Genomic DNA, 22469 nt, shown 5'->3' with positions numbered 1-22469 from the left:
TGGTTTTGTTGCAAGGAGATTACTTTCTTGCTATTTCCAGGGTTTAGTTTACCTCCTTGTATTTGGCTTTGCCATTTATTATCCTTTGTTAGGCTGGATTTGTAGAAAGATATTGTGTAAATTTGGTTTTGTTATGGAATATCTTGGTTTCTCCATCTATGTTAATTGAGAGTTTTGCAGGATACAGTAACCTGGGCTGGCATTTGTTTTCTCTTAGGATCTGTATGATATTTGTCCAGGATCTTCTGGCTTTCACATTCTCTGGTGATAAGTCTGGCGTGATTCTGATAGGTCTGCATTTATATGTTACTTGACTTTTTCCCTTACTGCTTTTAATATTCTTTCTTTGGTGCATTTGGTGTTTTGACTATTATGTGACAGGAGGAATTTCTTTTCTTGTCCAATCTCTTTGGAGTTCTGTAGGCTTCTTGTATGCCTATGGGCATCTCTTTCTTTAGGTTAGGGAAGTTTTCTTCTATGATTTTGTTGAAGATATTTACTGGTCCTTTGAGTTGGGAGTCTTCACTCTCTTCTATACCTATTATCCTTAGGTTTGATCTTCTCATTGTGTCCTTGATTTCCTGGATGTTTTGGGCTAGGAGCTTTTTCCATTTTCCATTATCTTTGGCAGTTGTGTCGATATTTTCTATGGTATCTTCTGCTCCTGAGATTCTCTCTTCTATCTCTTGTATTCTGTTGATGATGCTCACATCTGTGACTCCTGATCTCTTCCCTAGGTTTTCTATCTCCAGGGCTGTCTCCCTTTGTGCTTTCTTTATTGTTTTTATTTCCATTTTGAACTTGTTGATGGTTTTGTTTATTCCTTCTCCTATTTGGTTGTTTTTTTTTTCCCAGTAGTTCTTTAAGGGATTTTTGTGTTTCCTCTTTAGGGGCTTCTACTTGTTTACTTGTGTTGTCTTGTAATTCCTTAAGGGAGTTATTTATGACCTTCTTAAAGTCCTCCATTATCATGATACAATATGATTTTAAATCTAGAGCTTGCTTTTCAGATGTGTTTGGAAATCCAGTGTTTGCTTTGGTAGGAGAACTAGGCTGTCATGATGCCAAATAGTCTTGGTTTTGTTTTTTTGTTTTTGTTTTTGTTTTTGTTTTTGTTTTTTGTTTTGTTTTGTTTTGTTTTCTTGGGTTCCCGCACTTGCCTCTCACCATCAGGTTGTCTCTGCTGTTAGCTGTTCTTGCTGTTTCTGATTGTGGCTTGACCTTCCTGTGGGCCTGTGTGCCAGCACTCCTGTAAACCTGTTTTCCTGTTTCCTTTCAGCCAGTTATGGGAACAGAGTGTTCTGATCTCAGGAGTGTGTTTGTTCCTGGAGGCTGGCTTTCAGCTCTCTGTGAGGGCAGCAACCAGAAGGGTCCTACACCTACTACTCCTAGGTTCCTGTGTTTAGGGGCCACAGATGGCACTAGACATTTTCCTGTGATGTCAGAGATTTCAGCACAGAGTAGTCTCCTCTAATTTCTTAGGAGTCTCCACAATTCTGAGGGTCCAGCTCCGTATCCACAGCTCATGGGTTTTGCGTTTGTGGAGCTGTTTGACCAGTTCAGTTCAGATCTGGGTGCAAAACTGGACCGCAGAGCTCCTGCAGCTGACTGCTTCTATATTCCTGTATCACTATGCAGTTTCCTCTTGGGCCAGGGATATGGGCAAAGGTGGGCAGAAGTAGCAGTCTGCCCTGCCCTGCAGTCTCAGGATTGCCCACACTTCTGGGTAATCAGCTCTCTCTTTCCCACGGGATTTGGGAGCAGGGCAATAATTGTTTTCTTATGGTGAGAGCTCTTTAGTTGAAGGGGATAAAGAAATTTGAAGCAACATGGCAAATGTCAAAGTCTGAGAGGTGGTTATATGGCTGTTCTTTGTATAAAAACCCATTTGTACATTTAAATTTCTTCATTTTATTTTTTAAAATCTTTTTTTCTTTTATTTTTGAGATTATAGTATAATTACATCATTTCTGCCCCTTATCCCCCAAACCGTCCCAAATACAGCTCCTTCCTTCAAATTCATGGCCTCTCCTTTGTTGTTGTTGTTGGGTATATTTTATTTTCATTTCAAATGTTATCCCCTTTCCTGATTTCCCATCCATAAACCCACTCTGACATTCCCCTACACTGGGGCACTGAGCCTTGGCCGGATCAAAGGCTTCTCCTCCCATTGATGCCCAACAAGGCCATCCTCTGCTACATATGCAGCTGGAGCCATGGGTCTGTCCATGTGTACTCATGGATGGGTATATATCCAAAAGATGCTCTAACATGTAACAAGGACACATGCTCCACTATGTTCATAGCAGCCTTATTTATAATAGCCAGAAGCTGGAAAGAACCCAGATGTCCTTCAACAGAGGAATGGATAAAGAAAATGTGGTACATCTATACAATGGAGTACTACTCAACTATCACAAACAATGACTTCATGAAATTCATAGGCAAATGGGTAGAACTGGAAAATATCATCCTGAGTGAGGTAACCCAATCACAGAAAAACACACATGGTATGCACTCACTGATAAGTGCATATTAGTCTAAAAGTTCAGATTACCCAAGATACAATTCACAAACCACATGAAGCTCAAGAAGTAGGATGACCAAAATGTGGATGCTTCAGTCCTTCTTAGAAGAGGTAGCAAAAATATTCATAGGAGGAGATACGGAGACAAAGTTTGGAGCAGAGAGTAAAGGAAAGGCTATCCAGAGGCTGCCCCACCTGGGGATCCAGCCCATATACACACAGCCACCAAACCAGACAATATTGCTGATGCCAAGCAGTGCATGCTGACAGGAGCCTGATACAGCTGTCTCCTGAGAGGCTCTGGCAGAGCATGGCAAATACAGATGAGGATGCTTGCAGCCAATTGTTGGACTGAGAATGGGGTCCCTATTGGAGGAGTTAGAGAAAGGATTGAAGAAGCCGAAGGGGTTTGCAACCCCATAAGAACAACAATACCAACCAACCAGAGCTCCCAGGGAATTTCATTTTAAAGTTTGTAAACTGTAGGGCTGGAGAGATGGCTCAGCCATTAAGCATACTTATTCTCTTACAAAGAACCCAGGTTCAGATCAGAGTCATTTGAAGCCACCCAGTTCCAGAGGACTCTGATTCCCTCTTCTGGCATCCAAGGGCACCAGGCTTGCACATAGTACACATGCACACATGTAGGCAAACACTGAACATCAACTAAACTAAGCAAATCTCTGAGGTAAAATGTGCACATTCTAACCCTGTGTTTCCTCACATGTGTCACTTTGGGAGGCATGCCAAATATACCTCTAAAGGCTTTCACAGGGGATTATGTGGGTCATTGAGAATGAGGTCAGAGGCTGTAGAAAGTTAATTAGAATATTCTCCTGAAAATTTCCATTTCCAACAAACAGTGAAAAGCCTTCCGGGATTTTGTTGACATTTTACTTTTGAATCCTTTGCCCATATTCCTCTAATGAATGTCCTAGAGGTTTGTCCTTTTGGACCCTGTGTGACTTCACCCTTGACAGCATACAATCCTAAAATAGTGTATCATAGTGCATAATAATAATATCTATAAATGTATTCTCATTTATGACTGTAATTATTTTCACCTCTCCAGTGTGGTCTTCCATAGCTAGTTGATAAGAAAGTAGCTACCAGCTTCCATAAACAAGAAGATTTAATAGTTATTGTCCTCTTTTCCTAAGTTCCTTCGAATGGATGTACAACGTGCTAGGCTTGACATTCATGTTAGTCCATGCCTTCAGGCCCAATATAAAGTTAATAATACACTTTGTGGCATGAGTGTGTTATCACATCCCATGGAATGGGTGAGTATTCCATAGAACGAATACGAGTACGTCCTGCATTTCTAAATGATAACCCCCTCAAATGCTAGTGTGGGTTTGGACGTTACAAGTTGCCTCAGAGAGTCTGGAATTTACCAGTCATATTTCTATAAGGGAGGGAATGATTGTCAGCTTCCTCAGGTTTAGAAATCTATTTCTTAAAAACGAGTAGCCTTAATCATTTTCTGTGGCTTGAAATATAAAGCGAGCATTATATCTCTGAGACACAACTCTTGGTAAGATTAGTTTTTTTATTTTTACTTATCTTTGTTTCCTAGGAGAAAGATTTTGCTTTGTCAGAAGAAGGAGCAGCTATCCAAAGCAGCTCTTCGCTGAGAGCTGCCTCTTGGTAAGTGCAAGTGCATGGCTGTAGGGAGGATGTGTAATTGAAATGGAGATTAGTTCTGCTTAAGCCAGCACTGAGGTTCTGCACAGTGAAAGCCATAGATCTGGGCAATCAAGAAAATAAAGCAAGCCGACTTGTGACAAGGTTTCACTGAGCACCAATTTCACACAAATGCCCACTCTCCCCGTGGAACAGTTACACACCGTTCTGCCTTCTACTGGGCAATGGGTATGAGAAAATTAATGTGTCATCAGTGATTGATTTCAAACACAATGGAATCTTTTATTAACAATGTTCACAGGAAGGGAAGGATCGTGGGCAAATTGTGGAGGACAGCGGAAGCAAGGGTGGAAGGCACGGGACACTGAGTTACACACTTCCTTTTTCTCCTTTGTGCCTGGACTCTTTCGCCACCTTCACCCCTAGGTCGTCTTACTCTCAGTCACTGAATAGTCACCATTCTCATGGGAACAAGCATTTGAGCTCCTTCTGGGAAGTGGGTAAGAACGTATTTGGACTTTGTTTAAAAACTGGCTCAGAATCTAGCAGTAGAACTACAGCTTTTTAAAATGTTTCCAGAGGCCTCAGTCAACACGTAGGGGGCTTCAGACCACAGGGCTGCAGTTTAGAAACTAGCGCTGTTTTCCGTAGGGTGGCACTTGTGAAATGTGATACCAATACGTTTGTTTCATCTTCAAAACTATGATTCTCATTTTTATTCTTTATCTGGTGGGAGATGATCCAAAGATAATATTTTAAGAATATACGATTCTAAAAATCAACACGAACCCAAACTACAAATTTCACATTTGTAGTTCCAAAATGAGAAACGGAAAAAAATAATTTACCAGAAGATATTTTAAAATTAGAATATGACTCCTTAGAATAATGAGGGTGAGCAATTTTTTGAACATTTTTAAACATTGAAAATAGGCGATCTTCTCATACATGACATCCCAACCACAGTTTCCCCTCTCTCCATTCCTCCCAGTTCCTCCCTTCTCCCCTCTCCCGTAGACCCACTCTCTCTCTGTTTCCCTTCAGAAAAAGAGCAGGCTTCCAAGAGACAACCACCAAACACAACAAAACAAGATACAGTAAGACCAGGCAAAAGCCCTCATAGCGAGGCTGAACAAGGCCACCCAATAGGAGGAAAAGAATCTCAGGAGTGGGTAAACGTGATAGAGATACTCCTGACCCCACAGTTAGGAGTCCCCGGCCCAAAAAATAGTCTAAGAGTCGTAGCATATACGCTGAGGACCTGGTGCAGCCCATGCAAGCCCTGTGTTTAGTTAAGCAACCTTTAAATGCAGTGACCGCCATTAAATTGTTTATTATTTGGTGACAGAGGTTTGCCTACCAGATCAAGGAGGATTGATGGCAAAAGAAGCGGAGGTAAGGATGGAGGCGTGGAATGAGACAAGAGTCCTGGCGTTTGTGCTGGAGGGCTTCCTTGTGGCTCCGCGCCTGGGCAAGGTCCTCTTCCTCGCGCACCTGCTGGTGTATCTGGCCTCCGTCACAGGAAACACACTCATAATCGCCATCACTTGGGCCGATCCTCGCCTGCAGACCCCGATGTACTTCTTCCTCAGAAGTTTCTCCGTCTGTGAGTGCTGTTTCATCTCCACGGTTATCCCGAAGCTCCTGTCCATCTTTCTTTTTGGAGACAGAACAATTCATTTCGCTCCCTGTATCATCCAAGCATTTTCTTTTTTATTTCTTGGGTCAACAATTTTCTTCCACATGGCTGTGATGTCCTTGGACCGCTATCTGGCCATTTGCAAACCTCTGCACTACCCAGCCATCATGAACCCCAGGGTCTGTTTCCTTCTGGTTTTCCTCAGCTACGTGCTTTCCTTCCTCCTGGTAACCGGTGTGATTCTCAAGCTTTCCTGGTTGTCTTTCTGTGGCTCTAATGTCATTCCCCATTTCTTCTGTGACCTTGGCTCCTTAATTCACCTCTCCTGTTCAGACACCAAATCTCTTGAAAAAATGGCCTTCGGCGTCGCTTTGGTTATCCTTTTCACGTCAGTCCTTGCAGCAATATTTGCATACAGCAACATACTAATCTCGATCATGCGCCTCCCATCAGCCAAGGAGAGGCAGAAAGCTTTCTCCACCTGCTCATCCCACCTCATGGTCCTCTCTCTGATGTACGGCAGCTGTGTATTTATATATGTGAAACCAAAGCAAACCAGCAGGTTTGAATCCAACAGAGAGGCTGCTCTCGTAAACACGGTAGTGACACCGCTTCTGAATCCTGTCATCTACACCCTGCGCAACAAGCAGGTCCACCAGGCTCTGAGGGATGCTCTGTCTAGGGTAAACTTACGGAAGTAGTAGCATCTGCTTGGGAAGGTGAGTCTTCTTGGTCACCTAACTGAAACTCTCCTGCAGTGGAAACCCGTTCTATATCTGTATGGTGATTTAGTTTATGCCAATTTCACTAAATCCATGCTACCTTATCTTCCAATGCCACTTACAACTTGAAAGGAAAAAAAAAGCATTTGCTACCTCGGGTTGTCAAATACCTTCTCTTATTTCTATTCATTGGTCTCATATTGATTCAACCCAGACAGCATTTATAGAGAACCCATAAGTGGATTAAACAAAAGAATATTAACAAAAACATTGCCCTCTTCGTTTCTGTGAATCATATGTTCACAGGTTCAGCCAACAGGGACACAAAAATATTTGGGTGTGTGAATGAAACATGTATGCTTGCATAGAATTTATATCACATAGCATAAGTAAGTTAGACATGATTTTAAGGTATATGAAGATCGTATAGATTGTATGCAAATTTTATGTCACTTTACATAAGGATCTTGAACATCCATGGGTTTCCTTGTGGAAGAAGGTTTCTGGAGATTGTTCTGAAAGGATGTTGATGGGTAGAGTCCTACAAAGCCATCAGCCAGAGTCAATATGTGACGTGTATGACATATTGTCAGCCAGAGTATGTGTTGTGTATGACACTTTTTTTGCTTGAATTTTCTGATACTTAAAACAAATAGGTAAAAATATTTTCTTTACCACTTTGCTGAAGTCAACATTTAAAAATATGAGAAACAAAGTGGGTTTGAAACAAATCATTAATAAGTATAATTCTTTCTCTTTTGGATCCATTTGTTTCAGAGACATAAATAACTTAGTATAACTCTGGGTGGCTGATATACATACTTTAAATTTACCATCATCTTGCTGTATTGCATATTTTTAATAATTTGCTTTAATGAGTTCTTGAAACAAAAGATACAAACCTCTTAGTATATGACTACTTTTCTTAGACTTTAGATTGCAAAGCCCTGTACAATTAGCTTGCTAGGAGATGGTCCCATAACTGTTTCTACCTTCTCATGTTGGGTATTTTCCACAAAAGTAATTTTAAGCGTCTGCTAGTAATGTTTTGGGTTAGGTAGAATTCTGGCTGCCACTTTATATGTTTCTATGTTATCATGTTTTATGTGCGTGTGTACATGTTATTTGAGTATCCAATTCCTATCACAGATATTTGAGAATTAATTATTTTGAGGTATAATCTGATTAAAAAAATCTTTAAACTTTCAAAGACTCAGTTACCTTACCTGGGGACGACTTGATTATAAGATATCTTGAGAGTTATGGCTGCCAAGAGACAAATTCATCTTTCTCCAAAAACAATAATAAATTAGTTATTTATGAATAAAAACTAACAGCAAGGAACTCTGAAGAGCGCTGACAGTGTGCACCGCTGGAATATAAGAAGTCTGGTGTACTTTGCAAGAGTCTTACGATCCAGCTGGAAGAGGAGCGAGCATCGTCCTCACAGCTGGGTCAGCCATTCAAAGGCGTCTCACTCAGTTCGCCTGCATTTGTTATTGAAAGGACTCTGCCTTCACAGGGTGTCTCCCAGACACCTGAGCTGGAATCTCTCAGGGACAAGGAAGCCATAGTGAATTGCATCCTTCTTTGTAATGTTTCGGAAAATGCTGAATAGAATTCTGGCTCTTCTATCAGCGAGCAAAACTTGGCCCACACGGGAGAAGCTTTCCATAAATTGCCATGGAAAAAAAGGATGAACTTTGAAAGTGATTGTTTTGATTGATAAGATGATGTAGAGGGTAAGTCCTGATAGCCCAAGTTTGATCCTCTAGAACCACTCGATGATGTCCTCTGACCCAGCACATGCATTGTGACATTTATACCACCCACTAAATAATTAAAGGCAATAAAAATAAAATATATATTTGAAAACCAACTATTAGAAAACTTGTGAAATGGCTAAATGGGTAAAGGTACCTGCCATCAACACTGATGGCCTGAATTTGTTCCCTGGAATCCACATGGTGGAAGAAAAGAACTGATTCCTGCTGTCCTTTGAGCGTGGCATTCTTGTGGAATGCATGCATGTGCCCCCTCCCCTCTCTCTCTTTCATACACACACACACACACACACACACACACACACAGAGTCACAAAACTACCCACCTAAATAAATAAACTTTTAGTTTTAGGATAATTATATGTTCAGTTTTAAGAACTAATACAACATATATATATATATATATATATACACACACACACACACACACACACACACACACACACACACACACACCCCTTGCATATTTTGATCAGGACACAAACATTGAAGAGGTCAAATTAAGGCCATTTCATTATCACTAGGAGGATGTCTCCCTTGGTCTCACAGGAGCCGTGCTCACTTCTCCTGACATAATTCAGGTCTCCATTTTGGTAAATTTACATTTTACAAATATGTAGGTGTATATATGTTTATGTATATAATAAAAAGTATATATGTATGTATGTAATTATATAGGATACTTTCATGTCTTGAACTTCTTTTGTTAGTTTTCCCAACATTTTGTTTTTTTATGGTCTTCATTAGGGCATTTGATCCTTTTTAAGGTCCTTGAAGCTTATCCACGATTGCTATTTTGAAATCCTTGCCTTGCATTTCAGCTGAATTGCTTTTCTCATGGCCTATTGGAATAGGGTTGCTTACTTCTAGAGGAAGCATAGTGTCTTGGCTATTTGTTTGTGGTTTTGTGCTGAAATCTAGGCATCTGGAGCTACGATGTTTCAAGCATTTCTAGGTGCACATATCTGGTCTCAGGCTTGGGGTTGGTAATCTATTGTTCAGTTGATGTTGCTCACTCTGAATCCTCACCAGCTGTGGTGGCTGTGGGGTCCCTAGTAGAGAATAGCTCTGTGGGAGGTGGAGAATTATAGTATTGTGGGTCCCACATCTGCTCAGCCACAGGGCATGGGGTGCTCGGGGAAGCGGGACTTGGGGAGTTTGACTGCACTTATTATGGTTTAAATCTTGGCCTGTGCTCGGACAGGACACACCAAGCCAACATGGTTCCATGTGGAGAGGTTTAATGAGAGAAGAGTAGAAGAGAGGAAAAGCTGGCCATGGGCACATGGGGGGAAGGGGGGCGGGGGTTGGGGAGAGAAGGGACAGAAGGGAAGAGCAGAGAAGAACAAAGAGCAAAAAGACGGAGAGGAGTGGGCAAGCAGCCCCCTTTATAGTCAGGCACAGCTGGCTGTTGCTAGGCAACTGTGGGGCGGAGCATACCTGACTGTTCCCAGGTAGCTGTGGGGGTGAAGCTTAGACAGAATACCAACCTTCATTCCACTCAGTTGCCAGGGCGCGTGGAAAAGCACAGTCAAGCTGGAGCTGGTCCAGAGGTCCCCAGGCCTGCAACTAAGCCAGGGCCATGGGTTCTCAGGCCCCTGGACATCCAGGCACCACTAGGAGTTATGGAAGAGCAGAGAATGGAGTTGGGGGTAGAGGGCTGGGAACAGCATCTAGCCCAGAGCCAAGGCGGGGGCTGTAGGGGAGGAAAAAGGTGTTCTGGCTTGTCCCGGTGGAGAAAGTCCTTGACTTAGTGGGTGATGGAGGTAGGCTTGGTGGCAGTCGTGGCTGAGAGTGCAGAGAGCCCTTCTACAGGAGACCAGGCTGAGGCTCTGTAGGTGAAGGCCTTCTCTGTGGCTCTCCATGGGGATCTTGAAGAAAAGATACAGTCTGTGGTTCCAAACCGTTTATTGTCATTGTTCAAAGTGGATGCATAAAATCATACCCCACTTCTCAGGGTGGGCCTGAGATTAAAAACCCTTTTGCAGGGAGGAATGTCGGGAAGGGAAGCTTATTTGCATGCCCTCCAGGCTTCTAGGTACCTCATTAGCATGGAGAACACTGTTTTGAGCTTACTGGATTCCAGTCACCTCTCTTTTCCTATTGTCTTGGTCAGAGATGTTAGGAATGCCTCATCTATATGTGGAAGGGCTTGGGGCATTGCCCTTATGTGACAGATGGTCACAGATCTATGGGGGTTGGGAGGTGCCACTATGTGACAGGGTCCTGGTGCTAGAAGCAGGCAAAGCTGCTCCTACTGTCCCTTTAGGGGTTTCAAGACTTTAGCTCAATCGAAGACCAGGCTTCCTCTCATGGACCACTGCCCCACAGAGAGTCACAAAGAAATAAAGATGGTCCAGAAGGAACAGCTGAAAGGGACAATGGTGAAGAGATATGGGGACTATGGACCCTGAATCTGTACCAAGGGGCCAAGTCCTAGGGATGGAAGTGGTTTGGGAGGAGGAATTCAGGAGATAAGAGACAGTATAATCTAAGAATTGCCCAGAAAGACTAATGGGCTAGAGGAAGGAGGATGTAGGTAGTTGCCCTAGGTTCAGCCCTTTTCCATGGCTATGGGGTCCCTGATAGAAAGCTGTTCTGTGGGTTGGCTGGAAGTCACTAAGGAATGGAGATGGAAGGACTGTGTTGAAGAACTGGGGCGTCTCCGACTCCACACCAAGAGGTCAAGTTGCTTGTGGGTACAGGTAAGCTAGGAGGAGGTACAACCTCTTTCATTTATCTTCTGTTTGTCAGTACAATCAAGTGCCTTCAGCAGCTTGGTAAAGCAGTTTAGAACACATTTCCCTTTATAGCATGACTGTTTCTGCGTTTCCAGGTGAGATAAGGCTATGGGACAGTCTCAGCCAAGTACCTAGTAGGACTTTGACAATTCTTAAAGAGGAGGAATGGTTTGAACCTCCCAGCCTTGTGTGCTGGGTGGAGAGTCCTTTGTGAGATGTAGTCTGAGAACTATTGAGTCTTAAATGGGGAGAGAGAGGTTGGGAGGAAGTCACAGCTCCTATCAAGCAGCCCCAGGGCTATCAGGTTGGATGGGGGCTTTGAGGGGAGCACAGGTAACCTACTTGTGTTTGTGTCACACGGGCATGCTTTAGGGTTCCCACCGGGAGAAGACTGAGATCTAACATGTCCCAAAGGAAAGAAAAAGAATCTAGGGACATCACTGTCCTTGGCAGGGTGAACAGAACTGGAAGGACTGTGAAGAAGTATGCATATAGCTTATCTGTGTCTCCACACCATGCTGGAGGAGAGGAGATGGGATCTGGTGAGTGTGAGAGTGAGCGAGACAGGGCTAGAATGAAGCTAAAATCTTAGTAGAAAATTTCACCAACAGAGTAGAACATGTCAAAAAACAGAGTCAAGGATGAAAGATAAGATAGACAAGTTGAATGACTGAGTAGAGGCTGATGAGAATTAAAAAATAATCGATTGGACACAGGAAAAATTTGGGACACCAAAAAAAACCCCATGATCCACATTATGGGAACAGAAGAAGGCAAACACCTGCAGAAGGCACAGAGAACATCTCCAGAAAAATTAAGTGTTCTGTTATATACAATATTTATTATTCTTTCATTAAGGAATGCCCAGCTCCATGCTGCATCCTTCTTGGCTTTGTCTTCATAGTCTGTTAAGTCTACGTGGACTATGGTGCATTTGTTGATACTTTACACTGGCTGATCCACAAGGGATGAGGTGTGAGCATTGACACTACCCACCACCATGATGAAGGATTGATCTTCACATTTATATCCATCCCTATGTGCTTATGCTTATTGAGAGTCCTAACAGTGCACGTGTAATATTTTGCTGTATTTTCTTGATTGGTTTGTGGTTGATACCTAATGCTCTTTCTTTATATTTTGGCTTGAGTTTGGCTTTATCAGATATCAGAATAACTACATCAGCTCCTTTTCCGCTTCCATTCACTAGAAGGTCTAGTTCCATCCTTTGATACTTGGTGGGTACATCTTTACCAATAGTTATGGTTTTTGGAGACAACTAATGGTGGGAGCTAGTTTTTAATCCACTCCATCTTCCTGTCTTGGCTGGTGGTTTGAGACACTTCATGCACACTGAAGGCTGTTACTCAGATGTACTTACTGAGCTCTGTAATTTTGCAGGTCATTTTGCTGACTGAGTCAGTTATTTAATGCACTTTCTTACCTATTCGTACTAGATATTTGCTGGCATGTGTTTGACAAAACGACTTCATTTGTAGACTTCCCTTGTTCATCTTTTTCTCTCATGAAGTACTCTCTTCTATGTTCTGTGACTGAGAATGCCTTTCCTTTTCTTTTCTTTTTTTTAAAGCTAATTTATTTATTCTCTTGATACCCCATATCAGCCTTCTCCTCCCAGTCCCCCCTCTTGCGGCCTCTTTCCCCATTCCCCTATTCATCCATCCCTTTCCTATCAGCCATCAGTCACTGCAGGACTAGACATATCCTCTCTCACTGACAAAACAAATACAAAAAATGAAAAAGGATATATATGTCCAACCTGAAAGTAAATATCTGCCATCTACCAGCAAACATTGCTATACCAGAAATTCTAGGCTGTGCCTCTGTCAGCTAAGTGAAAATCAGCAAAGACAAGAGACCAACAAGCTTTGAACAGCTAGCTCTACCAGCAAACCAAGCTCAGCCCAGCCTTCAGCTCCTCTCATAGTCTGTTTATCTCCCTCCAAACATCACGTGTCGCAGACAAGGCAGCCCAGTTAGGGGAGCAGAATCCATAGGCAGACAACAAATTCAGGGACAGCTTCCACTCCAATTGTTGGGGGACCCACATGAAGAAGACCAAGCTGCACATCTGTTATATATGTTCAAGAGGCCTAGGTCCAGTCCATACTCATTCTCTGGTTAGAGGTTCAGTCACTGGGAGCCCCCGAGGGTTCAGTTGACTCTGTTGAGGCTCCCTACCTCTTTGGGTCTCTCAATCCTTTCTCCAACTCTTCTATGAGACTCCCAGAGCTCCATTTAATGTCAGCTGTTGGGTGGAGCCTCTCAGAGGACAGTTTATGCTAGGTTCCTGTCTGCAAGAATACCAAGGTATCATTCATAGTATCAGAATTTGGTTCTTGCCCACGGGACGGGTCTCAATTTGGGACAGTCACTGGTCGGCCATTCCCTCCATCTCTGCTCTATCTTGGCCCCTGCGCATCTTGTAGGCAGGATACATTTTAGGTAGACGGTTTTGTGGATGGGCCGCTGTTCTTATCCATCCACTAGGAGTCCTGCTTGACTACAAGAAGTGTCCACTTTAGAATCCATATCCCCCACTGCTAGGAGTTTCAGCCAGAGCCACCCCAATAGCACCTTAGGGCCCCCCTTCTTCCTCTTTTCTGCACAATATTATTTTAAATACCCTTTGTAGTGTGACTTTGAGGACAAACTGCCTTAGTCTAGGCTTGACCTGAATTATCTCTTCTCTCTCTCTCTCTCTCTCTCTCTCTCTCTCTCTCTCTCTCTCTCTCTCTCCTCATTTAAATATAACTTTTGTGGGTATAGCAATGTTTATTTACTTTCAGGTTGGACATATACATCCTTTTTCATTTTTTGTTTTTGTTTTTTGGGTTTTTTGTTTTGTTTTTATTTTTTGTTGTTTTTGTTTTTGAATTCTGAAGAGAGATCTGGTGTTTTACCTTCAGAAGGAAGTTGGGATTTTGCCCTCACAGCTGTTAGCATTGTTTCTTTTGCTTTGTATTTTTGGCATCTTGGTTATATGGTACAGAATGTCTCTCCTCTGGTCATGTCTGTTTACAGCTTTACATGGGTCGTATGTTTGAATATCCATTTCTTTCTTTAATTTTGAGATGTTCTGCTATCCTGTCAGTGAATAGATACAGACATGTCCAGCCCTTCCATGGTATGACACCACATTGCCATATATAAAGCCCATCACACAGTTGAGTTTAAAAACTCATACACTGTTTTAAGTAAGCCTGTAATTTTGCATTTGCCTTATGCAGCCTGCTGGCCATGGGTTGGATGCATCTGTGTAACTTTTAATTTTTTTCAAAGCCTACTTTTAGTGATTGTTCTTAAACTCTTTAAACTCCCTTCCATCACAGGTAGTGGAAAGGAAATGTTATGGGGAAGCGGTCCTGTTTAGAAATGATTATTTGGAGTAGATCCCATCTGTGTTGTCAGGAAATTTGCAGTTCAGTTCACAGGTCACCATTGGCAGCTTGATCCACTCTCAAACACTTCACAGGTACACCAGCAGTCCAGTTTGGTAGAGTTGGGACAGCAAACACGAATCAGCAGAAGTGGTAATACCCTTCAGAGACAGCCAGGCTTCAGCTTAGTCAGGAGTCAGCAGGAGGGACCAGCAGGAATGCCAGAAAATCCAGGCTGTGCCTCTGTCAGCTAAGTGAAAATCAGCAAAGACAAGAGACCAACAAGCTTTGAACAGGTATCTCTCCCAGCAAGCCAAGCTCAGCCCAGCCTTCAGCTCCTCTCATAGTCTGTCCTATTTATCTCCCTCCAAACATCACGTGTCCTCCACAGATCTTGCCTCAGCACATGTGTCTGTTTCAGCTGACATCAGTCTGCCAATTGGTTAGAGTCCAAGGAAGCAGCAAGAAGCCTCAGCACAGCACCAGAAGTTTTTGGGTGAGTTTCTCTCTATGAAGTCCTGACAAATGGAGCTCGATTACGCAATGTAAGGTGGACCAATACACGGATGTTGTTAACAAAAAATCTTTGGTCACGTGTCCTTTCATGTGCTTGCTTTAGCAGAACATCCTTTCACTGTGTCTGCTTCAGCTAAACATTTCTTCAGGAGTCTGCCTTAGCCTTTCACCTGAGTCCACGTCAGTGAAACGTTCCCTCACATGTTTGCCTCAGCAAAACATCCAACACAACCGACTTTCCACAGAACCCGTAAGTTTCCACTTCACACCTGCATGCTTTTAGGTTTCATACCAGCACCTTCTCCCATCAGAGATTTCCTATGTTTGATGTCGTTAGCATGCACCAGAATTCTTGGATGTTCTGGTCATGCTCTCGTTAGCGTTTCGTGAATGTAATTTTCATGAACCTTTATTCTCCTTGGTTATCTGTGATACTTTCTAACGTGTTTATTTGATTTGCCAAGTTTTTACTTCAAACACATCAATTTGGGTTGTCTTTTCAATAGTTCAATATTCATGATGAATTTTTATTCCACATCGCTGATTTTATCCAGTTGTTTTATCCATTTTGCGACCTTTCCCCATGTGTTCCTGACACCCGGGGGTTTAATTCTTCTGAGCATTTGCATCTTCTTGCAGGCCCTTTGTCATTTTTAACAGAAAATGTGTGATGTTGTCCTGGAGCATCTGGCCTATCTCGGTACCCCTGAGTTCAGCAGGCGAGAAGTTATGATTCTGGGATGAGACATGGTGCCTGCATTCCTATGTCGCGTACATTTCTTCACTGTTACATGCACACCTTTTGTTTTAGATTTCTCGTCTGGCTTTTTGGGGGGCAGTCTTCTGGCCGATCAGCCTGCCCTTGGAGGCTCAATCCCTACTACCACTCAACAGTAGAAAACAAATGATTGTATTGATAGCAGCATTAATCCCTACACGATATTGAAATACATTTGTCAGGGACTGGACCGGACTGCTGGACTGGGTAAAGCTAGAGCCCTGCCCTGAGCAGATTCCTGAGAAATGCTTGACCTTTTCAAAGAAAGAACATGTCCCCGGAAGACTGTTGCAGTGAAACAGAACGCAAATACTACTGTAGAATGAAGTTAAGCATCACTTTGGTTAAGTATAGAAACAGTGAGTAAAATAAAGAAAGGAAGAAGGTAAGTAGGGAGCAGGGCTATATAGATGAAAGAAGTGGAGAGGACTATTGTGTGAAGAAAGAGAAGTTAAATTAGAAAAATTCAAGTACTGAAAAAGTTAAAAAGCAGAGGGGGCAGGGCAGGTAAAAACAAAATCAGTGTTAAAATAAAAAACATTACTAAATATAGGGGGCAAAGAAGTCCCTGGCATAAAAAAGAAGGAAACACAGGAAATGTGAGAAGAAGAAAATATGACCCAATAAGAGAAATACTCCATAAACAAAATCAGATGGATATATGAAGAGAAATAACCAGTTGAAACTTTTAGAAATAATGCAAAACTCCTGCTAAATGTGTAATTTCTAAAAGTGCGAGTCACTGGGGAGAGAAAGAAAAACAAAAAGGTGGGTTGGTGGAGAATTGTTGTGTCCTCAAAGCTTGAAGACTGGGAGTTATGCATGTGCATGTATGTGTGCGTGTGCCTGCGCGCCCTCGTGTGTTTGTGTGTGTTTGTGTGTGTGTGTGCATGTGTGTGCATGTGTATACATATGTGTTTACCAGACTGTGTCCAAGCTGCTAGATTGACTCCTTGTGTGCCAGCGATCTCTACTGGTCACATTTAGTTTTGCAGCCCATGGTCTGAATGAAGCAAGCTTTCTCACAGATAGTGTTTAACTGGAGGTGTCTGAAGAGTGTGGGAATCAAACCGTATCCCTGAGGTGATTGTCCTGTATTTGTACTTGCAGAGAAGTCACAGGTTGTAGGTTACAGCTCTAACCATCAAACACAGTTGTGAAATCAGAGTTCTTGGGCTCTACAGTTTGATCCACCTACTGGCCTCAGTTCATAGCTATCAAACTCAGGGTTTTTATAGTTGATGAGATCTGTGTAGGCTCACCAAGGCTGGGGCATCTGACCTTATGAGCTCCCCAGCCTGAATTTGCACCCCTTTGTCTCACCATCTGACCCTCCAGCTGCCAAGACTTGCACCCAGAGGCAGTGGCTAGTCATGCCATGACCTGGGACAGTGCTTAATCTCAGGCCCCTTGGCTATCTCTGCTTTAACTGGGTTTTCTCTCAAAATGTCACCTGGCTACTGCTCTCTGACTCATAGAGCAAAATAAAATGGGCTTTTCCTCTACTATTAACATGTCTGCCAGAGGAATCCCATCTTATCAAATGCCACAAGCAGATTCAACTCTTACAGGTGTGTTCTGAGAGTTGATTGCCCATCTTTCATTTCACTTATGTTTGGGAGAAGTTTCCATTCCTTCTCCTCCTGCAGGAGGTTTTGGTGAGGTCATGTTCTGCTAATTTATCTGCATCATTGTCTGGTCTCTATCCTATCCTTGTTTAATTCCCTGTTCCTTTGCAATCCCCTTCCTCTATTTCTCTCTGTGATATGATTATTTTCTTATTTCAACTTCCTGCCTATCCGGCTCATGCAGTGACATCTTTAACTGTCTTACCCAGGAGCCTTTGTTTTTGATATATAGTCATGTATGTGTATGAACACAATATTATATTATGCTTTGATGCCTAGATGCATTGTGTTGACCAATTGAGGGTAATTATCACATCTATCACTTCAGATATTTCTTATTTATTTCTAAAGGCATAGGGGTACAGCTTGGAAGAATGGGGCAGGTTCCATAGCTCAAACCCTCACACATGAGGTTCCTCCCTCCCCTCTGTGAAACACTGTTGGACAGCATCTTCAAGCACGAGGCTTAAGGTTGTGTGTTTTTCTTGTTGCCCTGGATTCAAACATCACCCTCCCCCCAATATTCTTTAAAGAAAAGGCAACCTTGGGAATTATTGCCCTAGCTTGATAGAAAGTACTTTTAGCAATTAAAAATATTCTATGGATTATAAACTGCTAGACACATAAACTCTTGGTCATATCATCCTATCTACTTGTGTATGGTACTTGTTGATCAACCTCTCTCCAAACCTCTGTTACTTCCAGCTTCTGAAAACTATGATTTTTCTATGATAGTTTTTCTTTATTTGTGAGAATTTCATACATGTGTACAATGAAAGATTACCATACCCACTCTGTATTTCCCTCCCACTTTCTCCAACTTTCCCCTCCTCCCAACACGACCTTGTTTGCTTAATTTTCTCCTTTTCCTCCTCCTCACCTTCTTTATTATTTTCCTCCTCCTCCTCCTCCTCCTCCTCCTCCTCCTCCCCTCTTCTTCTTCTTCTTCTTTTCTTCTTCTTCTTCTTCTTTCTTCTTCTTCTTCTTCTTCTTCTTCTTCTTCTTCTTCTTCCTTCTTCCTTCTTCTTCTTCCTCTTCTCCTCCTCCCCTCCTCAAAAATCTACTGAGTCAAATTAGTGTTGTCCACATGTGCATGAGTTTTGGGCCATTCACTAGATCACTGGAAAACTACCAGTGGGAGCACTCTCGAATAGCCTGGTTCAACCTCCCCAGCAGCTTTCAGTGGCTAATAGCTCCCTGTACAGGTTGGGATCTGGAGAGTACCTCTCCCATTTTTGCCAGAATTGTGGCTGACTTGCACAGATAACCACAGCTACTGTGAGCTCATGATTACAATAGCCATGCCATGTCCAGAAAATAGCATTGCACAGCACCCCTTCCCACCATGCTACCCTTACACTCTCCCAGCCTCCTCTTACAGGGTTCCCTGAGCCTTGGGTCAAATGTACTCTCCCTGCAAATTATGCTTGTGATTTCCAATGCCATATTTCCATTCCACACCATGAGTTAGATCGTGTGATATTTACCTATATGTTTTTGGATTATTTCACTTACAGGTTCAAACACAGACAAACAATCACATTGTATGTTAAATTCCTGGATATAATTCCACTGTGTATACACCACACTTTCTTTGTCCATTTTTCAGATGGACATATGTTGGTTGTGTATCTTGGTGATTGTTCATAGTGGTGAATAAAATATGAGAATGCAGGAATCTCAGCATATTGACTCCATTTTCTTTGGAAATATACCTGGCGGTGTAATTCCTGGGTATTTTTGGATGTTTACCAGAAATATTGTATTGTATATTCTTTTTTGTTGTGACTATATCTGGTTTTGATATTAGAGAAATGTGCCTTACCTTTCTTTCTCTCTTTTTTAGAATAGTTTAAATAGTATTGTTTTTAGTTCTTCTTTAGTGGTCTAGTAGAATTCTGATGGGACTTCATTAGGGCCTGAACAGTTTTTCTTCAGACAATTTTTAAATATCACTTTGATCTTGCTATTTGTAATGGGTTATGGGGCTCTTCAGGGTTTTACTTTTGGATATTTGGATGAATTTTAGAAATTCATTCGTTTCTTTTATATTTTCCAATTTGGAACAATATAAGTTTTTTACAGTATTCCCATTCTTTCGTTTGTGCTATAATGTTTCCTTATTAATTCCTGAGTCTGTTGATTTGGGTCATCTCTTTCTTTCTTTTGGTTAATTGGATCATAAAATCTGTCAGTCTTGCTTATCTTTAAAAGATTTATTTTATGCACATGAGTGTTTTGCTCATGTGTATGTCTGTGCACCATGTGTGTGCCTGGTGCATGCAGAGATCAGAAGAAGGTATTGGATCCCTGGAGCTGCAGTTTTGGATGGTTCTGAGAAACCATATGGGTAATCGTAATAAACCTGGGTCCTCTGCAAGAACAACACGCGCTCTTACCTGCTGAGTCATCTCTCTATTCCCTTGTTCATCCTTTTTAGAACCAACTCTTAGGTTCATTCTCAGTATTTTTTATTCTGTTTTATTCATTTCTTCTCTAATTTTTGTTATTTCTTCCTGTCTGCTGGACTAGGGTTTGCTTTGATCTTATTTTTTCCAATTTCTTGAGTTGCATCATCAAATCATTTATTTGTGCTGTTTCTGATACTTAAATACAGACTCTTAGAACTGTAAATGCCGTGTGCTGAACTGTGTAGAACTCTGCAGAAATCTGCAGGACAGTGAGGGACAGTGCTGGATAGTGCAGGATTCTGCAGGACAGTGAGGGACAGTGCTGGAGAGTGAGGACTCTGCAGGACAGTGAGGGACAGTGCTGGATAGTGCAGGACTCTGCAGGACAGTGAGGGACAGTGCTGGATAGTGCAGGACTCTGCAGGACAGTGAGGGACAGTGCTGGATAGTACAGGACTCTGCAGGACTGCTTTAAATGTGTCGCAAATGTTTGTCATTTTCATTTAATTCCAAAAAAATTGAATTTCTTTGTTGATCTCTTATTTCATCCAATCATCATTCAGACATGTGTTATTTAATCTCCACAAATTTGTGTAGATTTTAGAGTTTCATTTGTTGTTGATTTTAAGCTTTCATGCATCGTGGTCAGAAATGATACGTGGAATTACTTTGATTTTTCTGAATTTGTTAAGTTTTTGTTGTTTCCCAGGATACAATCTGTTTTAAAGATTCTTCTTCGGGCATCAGAGTGAATATATTTTCTTTGGTTTTGGAATAGCATATCCAGTAGTTCCCATTTGATGCACAATCATTTATTTCTGATGTTTCTTTTTCTCCCCAATAACCTATCTATGGGATAAAGTAGCATTGGACTTTACCTGCATCTTTAAGTCTCATAGTGTGCTTTTTATGACATTGAGTGTACTGGAGTTTGGTGCATGTATGTTTGTGTTTGGAATTATAATGTCTTCTTGGTTGTTTCTTTGTTTAGAATAAAGTGTCCTTGATCTCTTCTGACTAGTTTTAGTCTGAAATCTATTTTATCAGATATTAGGATATCTACAAGTACTTGATTGCAGGTTCCAGTCCCATGCTATCAATGTAAGGTGGAGCCCATCATTAAAGCAAACAGAAGGCTGGATTTTATTTCTGTCCACGGAGTTAGTGTGTGTCATGGAGTTAGTGTGATGGGTGAGTTCAGGTTATTTACATTTAAAGTTACTGAAGGTGTGTGATGAATGCATTATTTGATTTCTGATCATGTTCTTAGGAATTATTGCTTCGTTTCTTTGCTTTGTGTGGTGTCTTCTTAGCCCTCCCTTCAGTCTGAAAGGTTGCTTTCAATATTCTCTGTAGGGCTGGTTTGATGGACATGCATTCTTTTGGCCTTTTTATATTATGGAAAGGTTTTCCTTTGCCTTCGACTATGGCAGATAGCTTTGCTGGGTAAAGTAATCTAGGTTGGCTGTGATGGCTATTCCTGGTTGTCAACTTGATTACATCTGGAATGAACTACAATTCAGAAATGGAGGGCACACCTATGATCCAGATCTTGATACTGGAAGATACAGGCTTCTGACCTGGATCTTGATATAGAGATCTTGAAGCATAGTGGCCATGAAAGCTTAAGCCCACACAAGGTTAAAATACACCTTTAATCCCAGGAGACTAGGACAAGCAGCACTCTGAGTTCAAGACCAGACTGGGACAAAGACAGTTCCAGGTCCAGGCGTGGTGGTCCATACTTTAATCTGAGTCACACCTTCTGCTGGAGGCTACATAAGGACATTGGAAGAAGTCCCCTGATTGGACTTACTTGCCAGCACATCTGTTGGAACCTACCTCTTCAGGATTCCAGCTTGTACAGAAGACCAGGTGAAACACCCTCCCTCGTGGACTGAGCGACTTTAATTTTGTGTCCTTTATGTGTGACCTTGATATCTTTGGTGGAGTTTGTGATTGATTGTTCTGTTAAACTCTGTTTCCTGTGGTTCATCTAGGTAATTCTCATCAGAGAGTATTCTTATAGCACTAGGTGGTTTCAGGTGGGACACCCAGTCTTGTCCTTTCATGTTTTGTTGTTGTTGTTGTTGTTGTTTGTGATGTGAACTTCATTCATCGGACATGTGTCTGAGGTGAGGATCTAGCCTGCCTCAGGTTGGGCAGGAGCCCATGTACAACTATTACAGATGCTGTTAGATTGTGTCTAGGCCTGCCAGCATGGAGATGGGACATGGGTAGTTTAGGGTCAGGGGCCGTCAACTGGAAGCAGTGGTGCATGTGTAAGCTGAATTTCCAGAGCTGGCCCTGGGACTGTTGGGATGGCAGAAGCAGTCTTGGTTCTGAGACTCACCAGGCAGAGCCATACAGGGGTCGTATGTTCAGAGCTAGGTCTGGGAACATGAACATGGTCACAGGCCTAATTTGGAGGGGATCCATAAGGCAGAGGCAGTGCAGGAACTGTGCACCTGGACTTGGTGTGTTTGAGCTGTGCCTGTGAAATTGCAGTGAAATATGCACTTTGAATTAAGACATTGAGGGCCAACCATGAACCTAAAGGAATTTCATAAAATTTTATTTGTGGTTGTATAATGATTTTGTTCACATAAGCTAAAGGAAAGAGGCAAGCACAACACCCCAATTCTGTTATCACCAGACTCAGTGTCTAAAGCAAAG

The 22469-nt window shown here is 42.1% G+C and overlaps 1 protein-coding gene across 1 annotated transcript; it reads left to right on the top strand.

Annotated features, from left to right (window-relative positions):
* Positions 1–5551: 5551 nt before the first annotated feature.
* Positions 5552–6514, top strand: LOC116904620 (olfactory receptor 6C75-like). Its single transcript, XM_032907411.1, has one exon. It carries the CDS (start codon positions 5552–5554, stop codon positions 6512–6514), a length of 963 nt encoding a protein of 320 aa, XP_032763302.1.
* Positions 6515–22469: the final 15955 nt, after the last annotated feature.

This window comes from Rattus rattus, chromosome 6 (genome assembly GCF_011064425.1).
Source record: "Rattus rattus isolate New Zealand chromosome 6, Rrattus_CSIRO_v1, whole genome shotgun sequence".
Lineage (NCBI taxonomy): Eukaryota > Metazoa > Chordata > Mammalia > Rodentia > Muridae > Rattus > Rattus rattus.
The sequence above is the reverse complement of the archived record's forward strand: the minus strand, read 5'-3'. Positions and strand labels throughout refer to the sequence as shown.